This window comes from Miniopterus natalensis, chromosome X (assembly GCF_054644295.1).
Source record: "Miniopterus natalensis isolate mMinNat1 chromosome X, mMinNat1.hap1, whole genome shotgun sequence".
Lineage (NCBI taxonomy): Eukaryota > Metazoa > Chordata > Mammalia > Chiroptera > Miniopteridae > Miniopterus > Miniopterus natalensis.
Genome location: NC_142103.1, coordinates 27,785,309 through 27,809,634, shown reverse-complemented (window position 1 = coordinate 27,809,634; position 24,326 = coordinate 27,785,309). Strand labels below are relative to the sequence as shown.

At 45.0% G+C, this 24,326-nt stretch overlaps 1 protein-coding gene across 1 annotated transcript; it reads right to left on the bottom strand.

Annotated features, from left to right (window-relative positions):
• Positions 1-1,260: 1,260 nt before the first annotated feature.
• Positions 1,261-23,554, bottom strand: LOC107537086 (glycine receptor alpha 4). Its single transcript, XM_016213021.2, has 9 exons — positions 23,484-23,554; positions 19,843-19,973; positions 19,496-19,563; positions 18,632-18,855; positions 18,419-18,501; positions 16,761-16,901; positions 13,207-13,421; positions 7,309-7,458; positions 1,261-1,551 (listed from the first exon to the last, which is right to left on the bottom strand). The coding sequence occupies exons 1-9, from the start codon at positions 23,552-23,554 to the stop codon at positions 1,261-1,263; spliced, it is 1,374 nt and encodes a 457-aa protein (XP_016068507.2).
• Between the last annotated feature and the right edge of the window lie 772 nt (positions 23,555-24,326).

Below are 24,326 nucleotides of genomic sequence, written 5' to 3'. Positions count from 1 at the left end.
CTAAAGGTCCCCCCTTGTTTCTTGCAACAAAAGCTGATAACCCAACAAATTATTGGAAACCCCCTTACCACAGTGCCTTTGTGTTTACTGAGTATAAAATGAGGGAAGAACTAAGGGTCGGGGCTGCAGTTCGGCTCTTATATGGGTGAGACGTTGCAACTGTAGCTGCTGGCCAGCTAATAAAGGCTCCAGAAATTCAAACACAAGCTCTGGTGGTCATCTGTCACGGGTCACCCCAGAACATGAGGTTGGCCAAGTCAATGTTTGTCCAGGATAGGGATCCCTCTATATGCCTAGTTCCTCCTCCCAGGCATCTTGAAGCAAAATGATTGGTTCTGGGAAATAAAGAGACTGTAGAAAAGAAACAAATGAAACCCCAGCCAACAAAAGATTCTGAGGATAGTTTCTCCTGGGTCCTGCTGCCTTGGATTTCACTTTTCTTGAAAGTTTTCTTGCATCAGTGAGTAAGTTCCTTAAAGAGTAAGCCCTTTTTTACACTTTCCAGCAGCTAAACATACCCTGTTAATTAGGGAATAAAACATATTTCTGAAACCAGGGAGCTCAGGTAGGTCTGGAAGGGTGGTCTTTCTGAAAGTCCAAAATTCCTGACTTCATTCTGACAGTGTTGAACATCTTAGGAGACCTGGAGACCTCTCTGTTGGGTTGTATAGCAATGCCCTAAGCCAGAGCAGCCCATGACTATTCCAACCTTGCTGAGAGGTGGGGAACCTGTCACTTTGCCTTCTTCCCACAGTCAAGAAAACCTGATTGGGTCACACAGGGCAGCATCTGTGGATGGGAAAGACTCCTTATTTGAGCCTGTGGTAGGAGAGACAGAGCATACAGTAAAGGCCAGGCTCTGGGTGGGATGTGGCAGGACAAAGAGCGGTGCAGATTAAGATGACAAATGCCAGGATCTAGTAGCAGTGGTCTGAATAGTCTCCACTAGAGAAATGGAAAACAGAGAGGCTTCAGCAAGGGAAGAAGGTCATCCAGTTCCACGAATATGGCCAAAATTTACTCTCATGAGAAATGGGATAGCATGGAGAAAATCTGGGTTATGGTAGACAAACCATCTTGTGTAAACACCGTTGGCATTATGTAGTGTAGACCCACATAATTTTGGGATTGGCTGATGAAGTTCTGAGTGGGAGATCAGGAAGGAACTGTTTAACTGCCTGGTAGAATCTAATGGAGGGGAAAAGCCCATCCAGGAGGAAGCAAGAGGCCAACAGCTGGGCTCTCTAGCCCCCACCTTATTCACAGTGCCTGTTGGATATCTTCTGATCGTAGCACTTTATAGACAACCCAGTAGAAGATGTTGAAGATGAGGAAAGTGAAAGGGAAGACAGCCCGAGAGATGGTGTCAATCTTCTTGGCTCGGTCCACGTAGTATTTCCCCATGGTTTCTCTCTCCCTTAGAAGAGGGGCTGGAGGCTGGGGGTTATAAATGCTGGAACCTTCCATCAGACCTCCATCCCTTGTCTGCAGGAAGTGGCCCAGGCCATAGCCATGGAAATGGAAGCGACTTTCTTGGACGATGTCTTCCTCCTGGAATTACATGGAAGAAAAGGCAGAATGTGAGGTCACAGCTCTAAGGCAAAAAGATAGAGATCAGTCCACACAAATATCTCACAGGTGAAGCTATGTAGATGAAGTGTTTGGGGACACAGGCCCTTTGTATGCTTTTTTTTTTATGGCTACAAAACTACTCGTGAGATACATGTATGCTAAGTATCGTATGGTATGTTAATATTCAATTTCCACTTGCACATAAGCCCCAAGCTGCTTTTAAAAAATGCACAACATCATTTAGAGCCATCTAAAACCCAGTGAAATGCCAACCCACTGTGGGAGGAACATTTCAATGTCAAGTTATCTCTGACTGTTAATAAACAGAATAAACAGAACAGTGAAAGCTTTAGAAAGCACAGCTGATATTTTTAGACTGGTGAACATGAATTCAATGACTTTTAAGAGCTTAAGAATTAATTCTCCATGCACATAGTATCTTTAAAAAATTATCTCAACTCAAAGCTGAAAATTCCAAAAATTTAAAATAACATAATGGGTTATCCAAATTACGTAAAGCTGATTACTCTTTTGCAGATACATGTGTTTCTTTGCAAATCAGCCGATTTTGACATAAGGATCAGTACAGCTAGGGTAACATTTGTTACCCAATACACATTCCTTTCATCTGCATTATGATGAACATACTAACATTGAGGAGGTAAATTTTATATAAGCACTAAGTAATGTAGCAGACTGCAAAGTTCATTTATCTAATCATCAGCTGACAACTTTAAGTAGCTATAACACAGTTGAGAACCAGGAAGTAAGGACAGAAATATGGAGATAGAGGTAGAGATAGAGAGAAAGATTAGATAGATAGATGATAGATGATAGATAGATGATAGATGATAGATGATAGATAGATAGATGATAGATAGATGATAGATAGATAGATAGATAGATAGATAGATAGATAGATAAAGAGAGAGAACCAAAGCCCCTGAGTGATCAATAGAGAGAGCTTTACTCATATAAGAGCCCTTCAGGCCTCCCACACAGATCTTATTTACTCTTCATTTATATACAAGTCAAACACACCTAATTTTGCCTACTTCTAAAGGACATACTGCCATCAGAAATGATAGTCCACAGCTTGAAAATTAGACAGAAGACAGGTAAATATATACCAGAACTTAGAAATACTTCATTCAAAGGTGGTTAAAATTTTTAAGAGTACTGATGTTTACAAGAGTAAAAGTTTCAGCTAAGAAGTCACCTGAAGTGAAATATCCCCTTGTGGGATGATGCCAACTACCTTCTTAGTTTGCTCAGGACTGAGGGCTTCCTGAGGCTGGGGACTTTCAGTGCTAAAACTGAATAAGATATATGCATATTGAATGGATGTGACATAAATATACATAAAATGTGAAAAAAAGTAGATTTTTACACATGCTGTGCAGTTAGAAGGACATTGTAAGGTCATCATAATGGGACCTCTGCAGCTGTGGTAATACATTGTAAAATAGCTTTATAAATGAGATGCTGGTCTGGTGGGTCCCAGTGACCCTTTATTATTACATCACTAGAAGGCCTAGCCTATCACCAGGAATCAGGCGAAGGCAAGCTCAGGGCAGAGATTCGGCCACATATCCCGCCTCTTTCCCTGCTTCTTATGGGCTCATGGTACGAACTTGGGAAAGAGCATCATTCTTGTTCACTGCTGTGTCCCCAGGGCTTAGCACAGTATTTGTCATCTAGTAGGCACCCAGTGGATATCAGTTGAATAAATGAATGATCTGATGAGCCACATGCTTCAGAATATAGGACAGGCAATGGCTTTGTTCACATGAAGCCAGCATCTTCTCAAGGTCTTAAACTGAAGAATCTTACTCAGTTACAAAGTCCTTGGCAGAAAAAATAATTACTCCTTGCCTCACCTCTGCACAATGTCCTGATGCTCTTCAGGCTAGAAAGAGTGGTACCTTTGGCAGAGGGAAGAATCTTTCCTAAGTCTGCCCACTGGAGAGCTTTGTTACCCAATCCTTGATTTTGCCAGGTTTTGTGGAGATAGTTGTATGTATGTAGGCCAGAGGCAATTCAGAACTATGGTTGTGCTTTGACCCTGAGTTGTTGTAGTGGGGCAGCCTTAGCTCTCTGTTCAAAGTTATTTACATAACTGCGGTCACCAAAGTCCCTGGCTCACCTCACCTGTATTCTCAAATTAATTTCCACATTATTCCTACATGAGAGGTTGTGCTGGACCCATTTTAGAGGTGAAGAACCAGAGGCAAAAAAAAAAAAAAAAAGTCCCAAGTAATTAAAAAATAAGGGGGTAAATAAAAATTACTTTATTTTGCTTTCCAGTTAGGGTCACTCAGATTCCCTATTCCCCACTGCTCATCTTGATTCCCTGCTCAGCCCCCCAGCTAGAAGATATAAGCACAAAATATATTTGTGAAAAGCTCTGAAAGAGAGTTGAATCCAAGGGTTGTTCTGTTTCTATAGATCTAATTAAATGACTCTTATCATTGATGTTTCTTTCTCTCCCTCCCTTTCCCTTCCTCTCTCTGAAATAAAAAAAAATATATATAAAAATTTACAGATCTAATTATTTTCCCTTTTCTCCAATCACATTAAATCTAAAGGGAAATATTTCCAAATATTTCCCAGGCTGAAAAATGCTATTTTACACAAGAGGAAAAAATGTGGCTAATAGAGTAAACTGTTCTTGGATTAAACTTTTTTTTTTTTTTTTAACATACTGTACCATTTGTAGTTGGGAGAGCAAGGATAAGTGGCCTGAAATCCAAGGGTAGGGGTCCTGGATTTGGGTGTTATCTATTTAGGTCCAATTCAGAGGGGTGTGTGTTTGTGTGTGTGTGTGTGTCTGCGTGTTGGGACAATGGAGACTTAAACACTACATTATGACTTCCATGACTATTGAAATAGAACATTTTTGTGGTAGCTATATATAGGGGAGGAGGGTGGGGGAACTAGAGAGGGAAGATATTCCAAAACCAAGCTGGGGAGGGAATGCACAGTGTGGGAGGTTAGGTGTGGATATGGGGAAGAGTGATAGGTATTGACTGATAGGTATTGAAGTGAAGAGAAGAGATTGGAGAATGGGGGAAGGTGCTGGGGAAGGGAGAGAGAGAAGCAGCATTCTGGTGCCAAGCAGATTTGGCAGTAGTTTGAAATTTCTTCCATTTCTCAAGGTATTCTGTTGATAATGTCAAGGCTTCATTTCTAGCTTGAAAGAGCCCTTGCCAGTCAGCCTGCAAAGGTTGGTGAACTGGGTTATATGGTGCTGTGCCCAGAGCCTGGTGCTAAGGCTCATTGAGGTTATAAAAACAAGAGACAGCCTGGCTGAGTGTGGCTCAGCGGTAGAGCATCGACCTGGGATCCAGGAGATCACGGTTCAATTCCAAGTCAGGGCATATGCCCAGGTTGCAGGCTCGATCCCCAGTTGGGGGCGTGCAGGAGGCAGCTGATCAATGACGACTCTCTCATCATTGATGCTTCTCTTTCTCTCCCTCTCCCTTCCTCTCTCTGAAATCAATAAATATATATTAAAAATAAAATAAAGTAAAAACAAGAGACAGACCCTTCCCTGTGATGCTTAGACTAGCTGGAAAGACAAATCAGAAATGTATGGGGAAAAGGTAAACTATCTTAGACAGTGACATGGAAGAAGATCACTATGCAGTGGAGATGGGTGGTTGAGGAGAGATTAGAGAAGAACAGTAATAAGCCTGGAGCTGGCTGGCTCCTACCACTCCTAACTTGCTCTTGGCTAAGGGTTCCCTGAAAAGCATATGGATTATCTTCTCTCCCTTAAAGGGCTCCTCTCAGAATAAAGATTGCTGCTTCTCCAGCAGGGCCAAGAGAGAGATTCTAGAAATGGATTAACTCTGCATCAATATTTCCAGCCTGCTCAGTGACTTCTAGGATCCCTGCTACCATTCCTCTGGGATAGCAATGGCCTTAGGGAACTCGATACGGGACATGGACTAATGGCACAGGTTTGGATTTTCAGGTTTTATTTACATTAATATTAAGCCCAACCCACTTTTGGGCAGGATCTAGGAGCCTAATCAGGGCCCAGGCTGCTGTTATAACTGTCATAATTGAGCATTGGTTATGACAGATTCCATTATGATATCAGGATCAACCTATATATAACCAGGAGGGGAGAGGTCATGAACAGTTGGGGAAAGGAGAGATGCAGGGGAGGTGGTGAGACTAGTGTCAACCTGGAGCAGCTCTACATTAACTGCAGCAGTCTTCCGTTGCTGGGACACCCACACAGGCAATTTAGCTGGCGAAAGGACTCTGGAACTGTTTGGCAGCCTGCTCTTCTTTTCCAAGGTAGGCATTGAGAAGGCATCAAGATAAAAACTCCTATAAAGATAAGATTTTGGTAGCTGCAGACAGTTTTGACATAGCTAATGAGGGGGTAGGGGTAGTTAGATTAGAGAAGTGTGCACCCCCTTGCCCTTCTGCCAAGCCTGTATATTTTTTCTACCCCTCAGCATTGGATAGGTAGGGTTTATAGGTATGTTGAAGAATGGGTCCTACTCAAGGAGATGCAGTTGTGGAATATTCCACTAGAGGGCGAAATTCCCAGGGTCCCACTAAAGGATTAAAGCCCGGCAAGAACTGATAAATTCCTAAAAACCGCTAGATGAGACAGAAGCCCTGCCTTCAGCAGAAAGGGACCTCAGCAAGGGACAGTAGTTTGTGAGATAATTTTAGTGCAGACATATGGTAGGGGTACCTCAGGAGCAGTTGAGGTGCGAGGTGGGGTGTTAGGATGAGAGAAGAACTTTAGTGCTAGATTGGCCCCAACAGGGGGCGCAGATCATAATTTTTCTCTCCTCCTCTGGTTCTCCCTCTCCAGAGATCATATACGTGCTTGCCCCTTTGGTTTTAGAGCCTCCAGATTAGGCAGAAATCAAGGAGTCAGAGCTCAAGATAGACCAGAACTCTGTGTGTGATGATTAAGCAACAATTATGTAGATCAGGAAAGGCTTTCAGCTTTGCTCATAACTGGGTACTTGTTTCTGTGAGAGTGGCCCAGGCACCTCTGTTGCCATGACAACGTACCTAACACACTATCTGGGCAATGCGGGTAAACTGCCTCCGTTGTCATGACGACAAAATCCCTACCAATTTCCCCAGGTGATCATCTATTGTAGAAGATATGGGGTTAACAAACAAGAGTGCGGGAGAACAACTCACACCCAACAACTCTAATGTGCCCAATGAAGATCAAGGCGAAGAAATTCAACAGCCCAGAGAGAGGCAAGTGACGGTTTTTCAATTCCAGCTTAGCTATGGGGACCTTTTCATAATGCTCCCCTAGAAAGACACCAATGCCTGACTCTTGAACTCTTAATCAGTATATGACAACCTGGGGTACCTTTCTTCTGGGTGGAGGAAGAGCCAGGAGCAACAATTACTAATTCTCAAAGCAATCTCATATTGACTAACTTCATAAGGTTCTAATACTGGCTAACATTTTTTAGTGCTTATGTGCCAGGCTCTGTACCCATGCTCTTAATCACTGTTGTAGACTGCCCTATAGTCATTAATGTTTTAATAGGCAGATAAAGAAATGGAATCAAAGGGGTTAAACTACTTATCTGTGACCTCCCTGGGACTAGAATCCAGGGTTCCTTATTGCCTGTCTAGTCCTTGCAGCCCTAGGTTTGGTCTGGTTTGTGGGAGAAGTAGTAGGGAGAAAGGAGGCCTGGGGAGAAAGGAAGTGGGCCCTTTTCTAGTTATACACACCATGTACTGGCGCCTCTGCCTTCTTCGAAGTCTTATGAATTCCTTATGCTGACGGGAAACAAAATTCACAGCAGCATACTCCAGCAGGGCAGCAAACACGAAGAGCAGGCACACAGCCATCCAGATGTCAATTGCCTTCACGTAGGACACCTGTAACAGCCACCAACAGAGTAGTCAACCTTTCTGGAGTCCTTCCATGGCCTATCCAGTGGGTTGGCAGCCCATATCAACTGCCTGCTGTTCTTCAGTTTTATGCTGAATTTCTTTTTGGTATATCTTTATTGACTTCAGAGAGAGGAAGGGAGAGGTAGAGAGAGAGATAGAAACATCAGTGATGAGAGAGTCATTGATCAGCTTCCTCCTGCACGTCCCCTACTAGGGATGGAGCCTGCAACCTGGGCATGTGGCCTGACCAGGAATTGAACTGCCATCTCCTGGATCATAGGTCAATGCTCAACCACTGAACCACACCGGCCAGGCTCTTATGGTTTTTAAAGGAGCTTTCCACCCTGGCTGGGCGTAGCTCAGCGGTTGAGCGTTGGCCTAGGATCCAGGAGATCACTGTTCGATTCCCAGTCAGGGCACAAGCTAGGTTGAGGGCTCGATCCCCAGTTGGGGGCGTGCAAGAGACAGCCAATCAATGACTCATCATTGATGTTTCTCTCTCTCTCTCTCTCTCTCTCTCTCCCTCTTTCTTCCTCTCTCTGAAATCAATAAAGGTATATTTAAAAAAATAAAGAAGCGTTCCACAATACATCCCATTGTCTGAAGTCCTCTGTCAAAGAGATCATCCTTCACCTCTCTGCACTGCCCACCCTCCATTTCCATCTGCCTTTCCTCCCTACACTTTTTTCTTTCTTTCTTTCTTTCTTTCTTTCTTTCTTTCTTTCTTTCTTTCTTTCTTTCTTTCTTTCTTTCTTTCTTTCTTTCTTTCTTTCTTTCTTTCTTTCTTTCTTCCTTCCTCCCTCCCTCCCTCCCTCCCTCCCTCCCTCCCTCCCTCCCTCCCTCCCTCCCTCCCTCCCTTCCTTCCTTCCTTCCTTCCTTCCTTCCTTCCTTCCTTCCTTCCTTCCTTCCTCTCTCTCTCTCTCTCTCTCTCTCTCTCTCTCTCTCTCTCTCTTTCTTTCTTTCTTTCTTTCTTTCTTTCTTCTTTCTTTTCTTTCTCTCTCTCTCTCTCTCTCTCTCTCTCTCTCTCTCTCTCTCTCTCTCTCTCTCTCTTTCTTCTTTCTCTTTTTGTTCTTCTGCTTCTGCTGCTTATTATTCTTTTTATTCTTATATTTTTTTGATTATTTTCTTTCAATAAATAGCAACCAATATGCATTTGTTGCCCCTCTTATCTACTAGGGTTCTCACAGCCATGGTGGTAATTGGGCAGGGTTCGTTATTCCCCTATGAGACATGTGAGGACAATTGAGGCCTAGAAAGAAAAAGTATTAGCCAAGACTACCCAGTGAGGAGGTGTAATCTTGGAGTTAGGGGTTCTGAGCCTTTGATTCAGTGGCACTAACCTTTTACCTAGGCTACAGTCTCAATATCAGACTAGGAGTTCCTTTCTTTCCCTCCTCCACCCTTATTCTTCCCTTGATCCTGTGTTTTTTCCTGCTGCTCTTTGGAAGAGGCTCTGCTAAGGAATTGAGCTCAGTGGTGAGCTGGGGCCTCATATTCCACACTGGAGAGCAGAACAGGGAAGGGATCCCAAGAGAGTGCTACCCACCCCTGGCTATGGAAACTTCTCTAATTTCAAGGCACCCTTGGCATTACCTATCCAGTCCCTAGCGCTATCCTCTCTCTACCTGCTTTGGCAGCCCTTAAGTACTTTTCTCTTTTGTTTCCCTTGTGAATATCGAACACTCACTTCTCCTGGAACAGGGTTGTGGCTGGGTGGGACCAAGAGAGGGTTAAGAACTGGGGTGTATGAAGTCAGGCTTATGAAGGTTTACCTCCTCGACTAGACTGACTCCCTACATAGTTTTGAGCAGCTGAGCTCACCCTATAGGGCTCCCCAGCAGGAGCAGAATTGATGACAACTTCTTTCACCAGCTTCTGCTATATTGGACAGTGCAGGTACTGAAAATTCCAGGTAAGGAGCAGGTCTCACTGGATAAACCTTCTCCCTCTATGGTTCTTAATTTGGCGTAACCCATCCCCCAAGGGCATTTGGCAATATTTGGAGACATTTTTGGTTGCATAGTTTTGAGGGTGGTGGTGGCTACTGGCATCTAGTAGTTAGAAGCCAAGGACACTGCTAAACATACTACAATGCACAAGTCCCTCCACTCCACACCCCCTTCACATACACAACGAGGAATTACCTGGGCCAAATGGCAATGGTGCTAAGGTTGAGAAACCCTGCTCTATCTCTTTTAGGGGCATTCCATTGTGGTGGGTGGTGGTGGTGGGTTGCTAGGCAACCCTGATTAAGTATCCTTTGGTGTTTCCATTTTGCCACCTACTACTAAAAGGGGATCTTATTTCACTTACCATCTCTCAGTGTCACTGTGCCCCCAGGGTTGTCTAGTAACTGCTGCAAAGATTAACAATGAGGCAATGACAAAGGAGGTCCATAAAGGGCTTTAGGCCATCAAAAGAAAAAGATACCTTAAGCAGCAAGAAGAGTCTTGTTAAGGATGAGTGTATCAATAATACATCTTAAATGTCTTTGGAATCTATCCACTCACTATCCTAGTTCATCCAAAGTACTGCAACAATTTCCTAAATGGTCTCCCTGCATCTATACTTGCCATCTCCAATCTGTTCTCAAAACAGTACCTAGAGTTTTGTTTTAAAAATGTAAATGTGATTATATCACTCTCCTGCTACCAACCCTTCATCGGTTCTCCAGGACCTTTATAATACAGTCTATACTTCCCTTAGCATGGCATCTTAGTTACCCCTGCCTACTTCTTTAGCTTCATCTTGCCCTTTGCAATCCATGACCCTGCCTTGGTGAACTATTTCAGTAGTCTCCCAAGGGGACAATCTCTTTCCATCTCTCTCTTTTACTTCAATAACTTTTACTTTATTGTTCACTTTGGATACCACATTCTTTGGGAAGCCTTTCCTAATCATTCCAGTCTGGGTTGGTTGCCTCTGTTATATGTGCCCAGGTTACCTACAATTTCTTAGCATCCATCACATATAACTGACCATTTTCTTCACTAGACTGAGCTCTTGGACAGCAGGGACTCTTCTGTCATGTCCACTGTTCAATTCCCAGTGCCTAGCTAAGTGCCTAGCACATACTAAATATTTTTTGAAGGAATGGATGGATGGATGGATGGATGGATGGATGGATGGATGGATGGATGGATGGATGAATGGATGGATAGATAGATGAATGAATGGATGGGTGGATGGTTTAGCAATGTATTTTTCTGTACTGGCTTCTGTTTCCTCTTTTTGCCCTCCTCACTACTACCTACCCCAAGAACTATGGGTCATTTAGATTGCAGGATCTCGAGAGAATTGGGTCACTTCTCCAACTGATGCTACTTTAGGTCTAACCTGTCATTCTCTGGTAGAAACTTCCATTTAGCCTTTCCATTCTGCACTGAGCCACCTGCAGTTGTGTAGATCAAAAATGGCAAAGAAACAGAGGTCAGTGCCTTTGGGAGCCCCATAATGGCAAAGAAGAAGTGGTTTCCTGAGAACATGGGGAATGGCTATCGCAGCTGCATCCCTTCACAAAGTGAGCCTTTGCTTCGCTCATCCTTCACACTAGAGTTGTACTGGGGGTGGGATTGTTGTAGTTTACAGAAGCCGTTGACCTGGCCCCACCTCTTTCCTTGGGGCTCCCATCAAATCTAATGTTGCACAAACTCAAGAGTGAACAGAAGCTCTCTGACTTATTCAGTCCCTTATTCTGTGGGGCTGGTCAGTGAAACTATTTTGTCCAGGGTACATGCTTTCATATTTTGCTTATTACAAAATAGGGCCACAAAAAGGTCGTCAAAATCTGATGAGGCCCTAGTCAGTTTGGTTCAGTGGTTAGAGTGTCAGCCCTCGGACTGAAAGGTCTTGAGTTTGATTCCGGTCAAGGGCATGTACCTCTGTTGCAGGCGATCCCCAGCCTGGTCAGGGCATGTGCAGGAGGCAGCCAATCAATGTGTCTCTCTCACATAGATGTTTCTCTCCCTTTCTCTCCCTTCCACTCTCCCTGACAAACGATGGAAAAAGTATCCTCAAGTGAGCATTAAAAAGAAAATCTGATGAGAGGGCACCAAAATACTGCAAAAACAAAATAAAACAAAACTCTCCAACAAAGTCCAGTTTTTCCAAATGAGGAAATTAAGTGATTCCTGGGAGCAGATGGATTGTGCTTGATTTCAGCAGGGAACTGGAGAAAGAAGTGCTCTTGGCAAGAATAAGGCATAAATTGCAGCAACTTCCTGAGCTGGAGAAGAATCTCCTTGCATGGCAGTGTCAGTAAACTAGGGCAGGGTTCTTAGGTCTGAACCACTTTTCTGCCTTTGGTCTTCATACAAGGCCACTACCACAACATGGCCATCAGAGCCCCTCCTCAATACCCTTGACCATTTAGAAAACACAGTCATAGGAAAAGATCTGTGACAATTTCCCCTGGGACACTTGACTCTAATCTTAACTTTGCCACCAATTATCCCTAAAGATGCTGGACCACCTCAAAGGTTTCCTGGCATCTCAAAAATAACTGGGATCACCACCAGCTGCTTTAGCCCTAGGTCTACCACTCAGTTATTTCCACCTTGACACCTAATAATTACAATAATAGGTAGCATTTACTGAGTGATTATTATTCGCCAAACACTCTTCTGTGTTAATACATTGTCTTATTTATTTCTTGCAATAACACTCTGGAAGAGGTAATATTCTTATTCCCACATTATAGGAGAGGAGATTGAATGGTTTAGAAATTTCCCTAAGGTCACAATTAGTAAATGATAAGGCTGGGACTTAAGCCCCAATATGCTTGACTCTGATCTCCTCTTAACCACTACTCAGCCTTATATAGCAAATTGGTAAATTTACTATGGATGACTAGATTACCCCATTTAAGTCCCCAGTAAACTTCTTAGGAATGAGCACTAGGAGATGAGAGATCTCAGGGCCTGGTTCCCATCAAATCAGAGCAAGAGGGAATATGTACGCTGTAAGATCCACAAGGAACTATGTTGCTTTTGCTTCCCATGATTTCTCTGTGGCCTAGTACAGTGCCTGGTCCATAGTATATGCTCAATAAATATTTACAGAATAGGCGGGCTTGCTCCCTGACTTTTTTCAGAGACTTGCTAACTATAAGGACTTTGAGGTGACCTCTAAATTCCATAGATGAAGACCTGAGGCAGGGAGAACCTAGCTGAGTCCCATTAGCACACATCTCTCAGCATAATCAAAACATCACCAGGCCCCAGATGAGCAGAATCCACTGACTTTAATCGCTATTTGCTACTTCAACTTTTTCTCACCCCAAAAGAACAAACATTGTCTCTAGAGCTCTTTGTAATAGTGTCTGGTTTCTGACATAGTAAGAGACAGGTGTTGGTTTAAAATACTTGTATTTCTTTGTTTCTTGTGGGCCATGACCTTGAGAAGGTCATTCTGTCTTGGGCTGTATACTCCTCATCTTACTAAGGGGGAGTGAAACTTTCTACTTGCTAAGGGTCTTTTGATCTTGGACACGCTGGTGAAAGTCAAAGTAAATTAGGCACTGTCTATACCTGTTCCTTAGCCAGACAGCATCTGCAAACCCAGCTTCCACACTGTTAGCTGTATATTGTGGAGAAAGAGAATGCAGGCCACTTGCTCTTGCTCAATGGCTCTTCTCTACCTTAAATCCAAGGAAAATAATGAGCAGGAGAGACTTGGGATAAATGGGAAATGGGGAGCTCTATGGCAAGCAAGTTCCACTGCATGTCTCTTCACCTTTGGCAAAGAGGCCCGGGAGCCAGAGCTCTGAGTGGTCATAGTGAGCACGGTGGTGATGCCTAGGCCCACACGTGCAGGGGCAGCATCCATGTTGATCCAGAAGGAAACCCAGGACAGGATGACGATGAGTAGGCTGGGGATGTACATCTGAATCAGATAGTAGCCCATTTGCCGTTCCAGATGAAACTTTACCTCGATGCAGGTGAATTTCCCTGCAAGGAAAGAGGTGAGGTATGAGGCCCCAGGTCCCCAGCCTGCAGCTAAGCCTGAGAGGCAGAACTAGGGCAGTCTTATCTCTGAGGTCCAGCCTATGGGCACCTCTGCTGGGCCAATAAATGAACCTTCAAAATGGTCCCAGGGAGTGCCAAATGTGTTTTGAGTAAGAGCTCAGAGCAGCCATCAAGGACTTGATCTGCTGCTCCCAGCACTTTAGTTTCCAGCAGAAGGCCTTCCACATGACAGCACAGCAAGAGGATTAAGAGCAGGAGGGCTCCAGAGCCAGACTGCTTGGGTTTGAATTCTGAACCTCCCACTTACTAGCTATGTGACTTCAGGCAAAACACCTAACCTTTTTGAGTTTCAGTTTCCTTGCCTGTAAAACAGAGTAATAATAATATCAACTCCATCACTGGGCTTTTGTGGGAATTAAATGAGATAATGTATTTGAGGTGTTGAGCACATAGGTAGCTGGTACTACGATCATTATTAAGAAAGCAATGAGCTTAGACTCTGCTCAAATCTAGTCAGCCTTGCTTGGGCTTGCTGGTACCCTAGAAGCTCTCTAGCAACAATGATTCACTGAAATAAACAATGCATGTGTCTTAAGCAAGTGAGAGCAGCAGGAAATCAAACATCTGGAAACAGTGCCCAAGAGAAACCAGCTGTGGACACAGCATGCAGAGTGTTGATTCCCACAGAGCATCAGGCAGCAGCATTCTAGTCCACTAACAAAAGTGCATTGGCTGCAGGCACATGCACCAATGCTCTTCCACCTCTGCCAGCCATCTTTACTTTGCCCTGCTTCCCACACCCAGAGGCTAAGAAAACACTAGTTCAGAGCTTCTCTTAGAGGCTCAGGATAACTAAAGCAAAAAGCAGAGAATGTGTAAACTGTCATTTTATTCTGACTTAGGCTTGCTGTTATCAGGCCTGTCTGATTCCTCAAGGCTAGTGATTTCATGAATGACTGATTATGGCTTTGACATGCTGCTGTGTGATGCTGTGATCTCCTACTGTTCCCTTAGTCCACCCCACCTCACCTCACTTTGGACTTCTTGCCATGACATGCCTTTGCTAGGTATCCATACTGTATCCATATTTTCTTTTCTTTCCTTTTTTTTTTTTTTTTTTGTAATAGCAGTTTTGTTTGTAATGACAAAATTCACACTTGTTTAGTACAGAGAAAAGTGAGAAGTAGAGAAGGAATAATATTCATAAACTGACATTTACCAAGCCCCTACTAAGTGCCCTGACTTTATAAAGTTTGTCTCATTTAAATTCTATAGGAACTCTTTAGGGCAGGAAAAACCTATTATTTTCCATTTTACAGATAGCGATACTAAGGCTTGAAGAGATCGAGTTATGTTTCTAAAGGGCACCTAGTTGGTAAATGGTAGAGTCGGAATTCAAGCTCTGCTCTGACTCCAAAGTTCTAGCTCTTACCTAAATGTATCACACTACTTTAAAAATATTTTGTGCTATTTCCTTCCAAGATTTTTAACCACGTGCTTTTGATTTGTTTATTTTACCACAATATAATTATTCTGTGTATACAACTTTGAATCTAAGCCTTTTCTAATTGTACTTTCCCATGTTGATATAAGCAACTTGCAAGCATCCTATTAAACATCTGGATAATATCCCACCAAACAGAGGCACTAGGTAATTTACCTAACTTCTGTCCTATTGGTGGATATTTATGACAATTTCAAGTTTCTGCTAGTATAAACAGTGACCCAGGAGCCTTCTTGGGGTTTAAAGTCAACATGATATTTTAGAATATTTCCTTATAATAAATTCCTGGATCAACAGGGAGGAAAAAATTTTTAGCTTCTAGATTAAAGTTTTTCAAAACGTGTCCCCTGGACCAGCTGCACCAGAATGCTCAGGATGATTGTTCAAATGCAGATCAGAATCTCTGAGGGGTAGAGGCCAAGAATCAACATTTGAATAAGCTCCCCATGGGACTACATACAAATTGCAAGGTTTTCCTCCCCCAATAAAAACTATACCAATTTCCATTCCCACTGTTTTTAAAATTTTCAATGGACTAAGCAGAGAAAATAGCATGTAGGAAATATTGGGAATACACTTTTTTTCATTGAGGCTCTCAAAAATCATTTTATAGCAACATTCATTTAGAAAATGAATATGTTTCATATAGCTGGGATATGGACAATTAAGAGACTAATGGAAAATCAAGTTTGATAACTTGTGGTTAGATTGCAATGGCTTTTTTATATCATACTCAGTAGTGCGGACTTTATGTTTTGGGCAATGTGGAAAATATAAAGGTGTTTTAGATTTTATGTGTGTGTAATTTTTGTTTTTAAATATTTTTAGGAATTGAGTTTTAATTGCTGTATTTTTAAAATTTTGTATTCAATTTTGTGTTACGCAAAAACAACTTTAGGAACTGCAATGTGTTGTATGGAGAAATGTTTATGGTTAGTTAAGGGATAATAGCTGTAATCTACATTACTGTGGTCTGAATCAAAGAGGTAATGAAAGAAAAGAAAAATAAAATATATATCTATTGTATTCAGAATGTATTATGTAAATAAACAAGGGTATATAAAAAAAAAATTTCAATGGCCCATTCTTCTCTTCACTTCCCAACACTCTACATACACAAACACACATATTCATAGGGTGGCACACCATAGGAGGTACCTAAAGGATCTTTCCTCTTCATCCTGTGGCCTCTATCTCAGGGTTATAACTCTTAGCAGCCAAATTGCCAGGGGAATTGAGGAAGCAGCAGTGGGCAGATGCTCTGGCAGCCCCTTTCTACTTCCTGGCCCATATTTCACACCTAGGAAGACAAGCCAGTTCAAGAGAGCTGGGCAGTGGTGGCAGTAGTAGGAGATGTGGACAAGAAGCTGGTGAGTGTCCTGAGGCCTATTCCCTCCTGGTTCGGCTCAGTCATTGACTACTCCCAGATGTATCTTCCCCACCATCCCCATGAAGTTGGCCCCAAGACAGGTGGAACACTCCTTCCACTCAGTGGGACAGGCCCATTTGCTCTGCAGCATGTGACAGGGACAAGAATGTGGGATTTGGAATGAGACCAATTTGAATTTGAATTCTAAATCAGTAATTTACCAGCTGTGTGACTTGGACAGTTGATTTAACTTCTTAGAACCGCAGTTTGCCCTTTCTGAAAAATGGGGTTGATAACCTTTACCATGATGAGATGAGGAATATAAAGCACTTAACACCATATCTGGCACAGACTAAACCTTCCATAGAGGCTGGCTGCCTTGCCCCCCTTCCCTCCCATCTGGAGGCTCTTATCTGACTCATAGCCAGTAAAGACCCTGGGTTTTTACCTGTGTTGTAGTACTTGGTACAATAGCTTAGATCCTTTTCATCTCGCAAGATAAACTGGGGCAGAGTCAGCCCCTCAGCCACTTGGACAGCAGGAGCATCTTCTAGCCATTCAAACATGACGTCATTCATGGTATAGCCAACTGAAAGTGACAGAGATGGCAGAGGGTCACAGATTGTGGGTGTTGGGTAGGGGTAGGGTGAGGATTAGAACTGGCCAGAAAGAACAGATGAGGAGTAAAGAGTAAGATGAGGATTTTAGGAACTCCATGCTCATCTTGGAAAGGGAAACCTTTCTGAAGGTAGTACTTGGTCAGTTGTCTCATAGGTCCATTCTAAGTGGGCAAATCAGAAAGACTTCCAGACTCCTATCTTACATAGTTCTCAGGCATTAGAAAGGCCCAAAGAGAAATTATTCTAGCAGACCTAGAAAGCAGGTCAAAAGGTTGGAAAGATGTCAAGGAACCCAGCTGGGAACCTCCTGCCATATCTCAAACCCAGGGGAGTAAGCATGGGTACTGACCACATGTCTTGAGCAGAACCAGTCTCAGAGCCAGGGCTTCTGCTACCTCACCCCAGTGAGGAGAGAGCTGTTTATACCTTGCCAGTCATGCGTGGGACAATGTGCACACCACAGACTCATAGCCAGGTCCCTGAACTGAGGAAAATGGAGAGCTAACATCTAAACACGCCAAGTTGCTCACAGAGAGTTAGAAGTTTGTGAAGGCTCCTGCCACATCTATGACCATATTTACACATGTCAGGTAGAAATGGGAGCAGAAACACTAAGTCTCACAAATGTAGAGTAGAGCCTTTACCCAGAGTAGCTGTGTGACATTGGGCAAGTTACTTCCCCTTCTGTAAAATGTTCCACCTACTTTTTAGAGTTCTGAGAGGGTAATGGGAACCTCATGAAACTGGTTTATGAACTCTAAAGAGTTGACCACATATGGCACATTCTAGTTGACTAGTTATTACATGCTGGAAATAGCTTAATGAGTCTTCTTCTCTGAGGACTGAGTGGATGTCTGCTGATCTAACAGTCTCACTTTGCCCAGGAGATGGCAAAGGAGTGGACACAGGTGATGGTTCAATTTTGTTGTCTTTTAGCAGGCTGGCACCTCTGTCATAGAGTAGCCCTTGGCTGACTTTGGGGCCTTGGGCACTGTCCTATATCTAGAATTGTCCTCTTCCACCTCTCTACAAAAGTTATCTGTGTTCATGAGGAATCAAGGTTCAAAGACTGCCCCATCCCTGCCAACTCCGGCAGTTTTACAGGCATCTTGAATATCTTAACCCAGGGGGAGTTGAAGTAGAATTACTTTAGGCACTGTGAGAGGGAACACATTTTTGGGCAGAAGAAGTGCTCCTCAAATGACCCCTCACAACCAGCACAAGCAAATTTATATGTAAGGCAGGGCCTTCCCATTCCCTAGCCCCATGGAACAGCCAGGCCAGCAAATTGTGTGGGGATGGGAAAACACACTGGGTTAGGCATTAGCAAGCCCTGGCTTCCAGTTTCATCTGTGCCAAGAATTGTGTGTGCTTGGCGATGTCCCTCCCCACTCTAGGATGCTCTTTTCCTGTCTGGAATATCACAAGATGGAGTTAACAAGCTGGGATCCCAGGCCTTGCTCCATGACTCTCTAGGGACACTTACAGCTTTCCAGCTGCATTGTGCAGGTCTGGGTGTCCATGGGGAAGTTCTTGAGGTCCATTGGGCAGGACAAAATGAGGGTCAGCCTGTCGGGGACAGTAAAAAAGAAGTGACGTTGGTTTACTGGGGCCAAGCACAACACAGGGGACCCTCCTTCCACCCCTCAGATTCTGTCTAGCTTTTTCCCTTTGACCCAAACTCTCCCACCAGGCACACCTGATGCTGTAAAGCACATTCCCATTCTTGAAGATGCGCAGTAACTTGTTGTCTGTGGTCACCTCATGGAAGTTGGCCCCTTTCTCATTGGCAAAGAACAGGTCTGGTTTCCAGATAGAGTCCAGCATGGAAGGGTCAAGGTCCAGTGAGTCGTCAGGATATTCTCTGTACGCCAGCCGTGGGTCATTCCACTGCTGCCGTAAGAAGACATTCACCCGATAGTCCTGCGAGGGTGCAGAGATGGGCCCATCAGAGGCAGTGTTATTCCAGGAGCCCAGCAAACCATACATGGACAAGAGAGGGGCATGAGATGGAAATGCTGTGATCACATCTCAGGGGCAATGGGCATTTTCCATTGGAGAAGAAGTCTGCCTTGGGCTGATATGGCAAAGATGGAAGGGAAAAGACATTTATTAGCACTTACTATGTGCAGGCTGTCTGCTAAGTGCTTTCTTTATGTGCTTCACCTCATTTAAATCTCATACCCACCTTGTGAGGAGAATGCTACAATGACTTCCATTTTACAGATGAGGAAACTGAGACAAAGAGACTTAAATAACCTGCCTAAAGTCACATAGCTATTTGAGGTAGTCAGGATTTGAGCATAGGTTTTCTGATTCCAAAGCCTGTGCTCTGCAGCAAGCTACCTCCAGGCTGGACCATCTGTTGGTTAGACCAGTCTGCCTTTATCACTGAAACCACAGGCTGGGGAAAGTGTTCCTCCCAGTGACCAACTTCATACATACCATGGCTTTAGCCATGACTATGAAACCAGAAGAGGACTGCAGAGGGGGAAAAGGTTTGTTATCTAGAGGGCTTCACTCATTCACACTAGAGTGGAAGTGGGGAACAGAGAGGCCTTACCATGGTAGTCTCAGTGACAGAGCCGAAACTGTTGATGAAGATGTTGCAGGTCACGTTCACGGGTGGGCCTAAGGGTAGCAAAGCACAGTACATTGGAAGGGCATTCCAGGTGGCCAGAAACAGGTTTCAGGACTCCCTCCCTGAGCTTGAGGTCAGAGCACTGCTGAAAGAAGGCAGTGCCAGCTACACAGGCCCATGGGCAACGGGAAGGAGAAGCTCCTTCTGAGCTGTAAGAGCTAGCCTTGTACCTCCAACTTCCTGTCTTTAGAGCATGCAAGAGGGACTGGCTTGACAGTGTGTCTCCAAAAAGGTGAGAAGGGGGGGGTTATAGGATGAATTATTCTTACCTTTAAAATTGGGCCGAATCCTGGCATCATATCCAGATGTCCGCCCCATAAGTTTGTCAAGGAAATCAGAAGGGGACATGGGCTGGGATCCCTTGGTCCCAGGTTTGATTTCCTCTTTTGCCAAGGCCGCCCTGGATGGGAGAGATAAAATGTCTGAGGCCAGTTGTATTCTGCCTTTATCACAGACCCTCTCTTTCCCTGTTCCTAACCACCTCTGGCTGGTCTCCCTACCAGAAAGGAGGATGGGAGAGGAGGGTCTCTGGGTGCCCATTTGCAAAATGAGAACAAAACAGCCACAAAACAATATGGCAGCTCACCAGTTAGTCCTAGAAAATGGCTTTCACATATATTAGATATTTTTACCCTCATTATTCTCAGTGTGATGGGGGTGAGGACTATTATTTCCATTTTATAGACGAGAAAACTAAGGCTTCCAAAGTAGGAGGGACTTGTGGGGTTGTAAATTGGTGCAGACACTACTGAAAATAGTATGGAGCTTCCTCAAAAAATTAAAAATAGAACTACCACATGATCCTTCAATTCCACTTCTGAGTATCTATCAAAAGAAAACAAACACTAATTTGAAAAGATATATTCACCCTTATGTTTATTGCAGCATTATTTACAATAGTTAAGATATGGAAGCAACCTAGGTGAACATCGATAGATGAATGGATAAAGATGTGGTACATACACTGGAATATCACACAGCAATAAAAAAGAAATCTTGCCATTTGAGACAATATGGATGGACCTAGAGGGTATTATGCTGAGTGAAATGTCAGAGAAAGCAAATACTATATAATCTCACTTATATGTAGAATATAAAGCAAACAAACAAACTGAAAGAGGACTGACTTGCCCCAAATCTCAGAGCTGGTGAGTGACAGGATCAGGACTCAAACCTAAGGCTCATCCAGTGCTTTTTTCTGAAGGCGCCTTGAGTGCATTCAAAGAAGAGTGACCACTCACTGGAAATAATGTGGCCATGACAACATTTTGCCTCTCTGGCCTAGCCAAGGATTGGAAGGGCTTAAGAATAGCTGCTTCCCTGAGAGTTGGCTTCAGTTGTTTGGCTTTCATGCTGAGCCACACAGGTGCTAAGACATAGCTTCTGGAGAGGGAGACTTGGCTTCTGTCATTTGCTCTAGCAGGAAGCTCTTTTGAGCTGGACCTCAGTTCAGGGTTGTGGCAACTGCAGGCAGGTAAACATGCTTTGGCAACAAAATAGGTGGAGAAGCAGGGCTCTAGGAACATGGGAAAGCCTCCCAGTAGGGTGGTTATGCTGAGAAAGTCAACTCCCATCTTTTCCTCCTAACAGCTTGATTTTGAGGAAGGAGCCAGTGTGCTTTGGCCTACGCTAGAGGTCCTTTTTTCCCTTGACAAGTTTCCCTCTAAGAGCACAAAGCTCCTTCCTTGTCTGCTTACCAGCCAACAGCTAGAGGAGGGACCAGGAACTCAGCAAAGCCTTGAGGGCAGGGGTGGGGCTCAAGGCCTGAGCTCAGGCTATACTCCTGGCTGGGCCCTTTGCCTCCTGCTCCTCCTGCCATCACCACTGCTCCAGGTCTAGAGCTAGCTCACCTACTGCTGAACTGTGGAGCTTGGAGTCAGGGTGACTGCTGTTCTTCTGGGTCCGAGTCTCCTTTGAGCCAGAGGGCTCTTCTTTCCCAGTAAATCTATACACCCGCCAGTGATGGACACAGTAATAAAAATAGCTAAGGCACCATGCTAAATGCTTTATTCACCTTATCTAGTTTAGTTCTCACATCAATCCTCTCAATAAGTACTATTACTATCCCCATTATATAGATGATGAGAGTGAGGATCAGCCAGGTGAAGCCACTTGTTCACTATCAGAGAGCTAGTAAATGTTAAAGTAAAAATTCAAACCCAGAGCTATTGACTTCAAAACTAAGTCTATCTACCACAATACTATGATGCAAGCAGGCCAGAATGGGCTGCCAAGGAACCAGAGTGGGGGAAGATCAGTGGCAGCTATACCCTGACCTCTGTCCTGCATCCTTGAATCCCCTGAGTGGGAGAAAGCCCTTACTCTGGCACAGAAGTCACCTTAGTCCCAAGTAGGGGCTTCTAGAGCAGGTGGCCTAAGGAGACCGAAAATCTGAGAAGGCTGGTGGTGATGCCGGAGCAAGCAGAAGTCCATGGCTTAGCTAAAGGGTGTCCACACCAGCCAGGTGCTTCTTTTGGCCACCGGTCACCTGCCTGCTGGCAAGCTACAGGGCCCTGCACACGGAGCAGCCAGACCCTTGCCCCACTTTCACCCCTCCTGCTAGCCCCAGCCCCAGGACCCTGGCACAAGCTGTGGCCTTAGCTGTCTTGGGCTCCAATCCCTCTTTTAGCCCCTTTATTCTGGGGTTACCTTCCCTGTGGACCTGAGAGCAGAGTCACTGTGTGTAGCCACTCCTTCCTCCCTTTCATTCCTGGAAAGTCCCAAATGCTGACAGATGGGGAAGGTTGCAGAGCTGAAAATCTTGCTCATGCAAGGCCCTGCAGTGGAATAGGAAGAGAGCTCTGATCTGCTCCTGGGTATCTGAGTAACCTTGGACGGGTCACATCCCCTCTCTAGGCCTTAGTTTCCATATGTACAATAAAGGACTTGGACTCAAGACTTCCTCAGGGCCTGCCTTGCTTTAATTGCTCAAGTGGGAATGCTGCAACTGAAGGTTGGGCCTTAAGGTAGCCTCCCCTCCAGGAGGTCCAGCAAGGTCCAGCTGGGTGCCCACTGCTGCTTGCATCCTCCTATCAACTCCAACTGAGATGCCATTCCACTTTGGGCTGCTTTTCACTCTTCAGAAGTTTACCACCCCCCACATATTGCACCCCTGTCTGCCAGCCAGCCAGTGTATCTGCAAGCAGTAAGGCAGGAGGCTCCTGAGGGGCAAGCAGTTTTGGTGTGCTCCTTGAATTAAGAGAAGGCAGTTTGTACTGAGGTGGCTCTTACCCCCCTCCACTTTGGGAGGCATTGTTCTTATGGCCAGTTAGTTCGGCCCACGCCACAGCCATCTTTCTTTCTCAGCACACCCTGTCCACCTAGACGGTCTCCTGGTCTAATGAGAAAGTGGGAATGGGTTGGGAAACATGTATAGGGATCCCAAAACATGTCTTGCCCCCAAGGCCAGGAAATGACTGCCACTTAGTGCCCACCCAGACAGAGACAGTGAGCAGCCATGTGCAGACAGGCAGGGTGACTGCAGAAAGCCAAGCTTTGGTCAGATTCATTCTGATAGGGGTTTAGGGCAAACTCCTGCTACTCAAAGCCTCTTGGGTAGGCAGATGTTGGTGTCACTTTTAGGGATCTGAGCAGTGTGTGGCCAAATTGGTAGGGGGATAGAATTGGATGGCAGGACAAATGGCCTCTGTTCTGGGCCTTAGTTACCTAGCCCCTCCCCAGGCCCAGAAAGCTCCCACCCATGCAGAAGTCTTCTTACCAGCTCCAGGGCCTTGACCCACTTCATAAAAGGCTCCTGGGTCTTGATTGGGGGAGGGTGTGTCTTCCCTTGGAGCCCTCCGGAATGTGGGTTTTTTGCAAAATTAGAAGAAACGGCCAGATGCCCCAGCTGCCCCCAGCCAGAGTTTGCATGCACCTCCTTCTCACCCCGACTCAGCTCGACTCAGCTCACCTGAGGAGGACCTGCCCCGGCAGGGTCCAGAGGAAAAGGAAGGAGAGGGTTGCAGGAACTCGAGTTGTCATTCCGCAGGGACCCTGGAGCCCTTTCTCAGCCTGGTTGCCAAGGTGAGAGGGGATATCCTGTGGGGACTGCCAAAAGTACAGAGTCTTTCTCCAACTTGGCTAGCTCACAAGGAGCCTATAGGGCCAGGCTAGGAGTTGTTCTTTCTCTCTCTCTCCCTCTCCTCTGCTCTCTTTTCCTCTGCCCTGCTGTTACCAGTCAGGGGCCAGAACTCTTCCCTTGAAAATGATCCTGACACAGATAACCCTACTGGCTCCTGCTCTGGTTTGCCTGGACTCCGGGAGGGAAGCCGGTGTCGGGAGCTGGGAGAGATTCTCTTTGGGCAGCAACCAGTCTCCAAACCCTGGAGAGTCTTGGAGGGGAGGGAGGAGGGAAACCGGGAGAAAGACGTTTCCCTCCCTCCCACCTCCCCCCAGATGCACCTCCGAAAGCAGCAATTTAAAGGCACAGTCGTTGGCAGCTGGAGTGGGTTTCAGAGCTCATCAGTGTGCCGGGGAGGGGCTGGGGCTGCTGATGCTGCTTGGAGAGGGCCGGAGGTGTTCTGTCCAGCTTCTAACTCTCCAACTGGGGGAGTGTATGAAGGCTGCCCTGCTTTCTGCTCCTCAGCAGCTTCCTTTTTACCCTGGAGCTACGCCGGGGCCGACAGTAGTCTTAATGATCTTTATAAAGGGGAAACAGACCTGAGAGGGTTTAGGTGGAGGAGTCAGTGAGTATTCTCAAGCTGGCAGCTTCAGGTCTGAAAGGAGGCAAGGAGGAGGCAGGGGAGGTTTTTCC

What these genes read in the sequence shown, in the direction of transcription:
- LOC107537086 (XM_016213021.2), bottom strand. Translation starts at nt 23,554, where the DNA reads ATGACAACTCGAGTTCCTGCAACCCTCTCCTTCCTTTTCCTCTGGACC. An exon ending in TACCAAGTACTACAACACAG is followed by an intron (nt 13,422 to 16,760) that starts GTAAAAACCCAG and finishes CTTTCCTTGCAG; the next exon opens with GGAAATTCACCTGCATCGAG. An exon ending in GGCAGAGGCGCCAGTACATG is followed by an intron (nt 1,552 to 7,308) that starts GTGTGTATAACT and finishes ATGTAATTCCAG; the next exon opens with GAGGAAGACATCGTCCAAGA.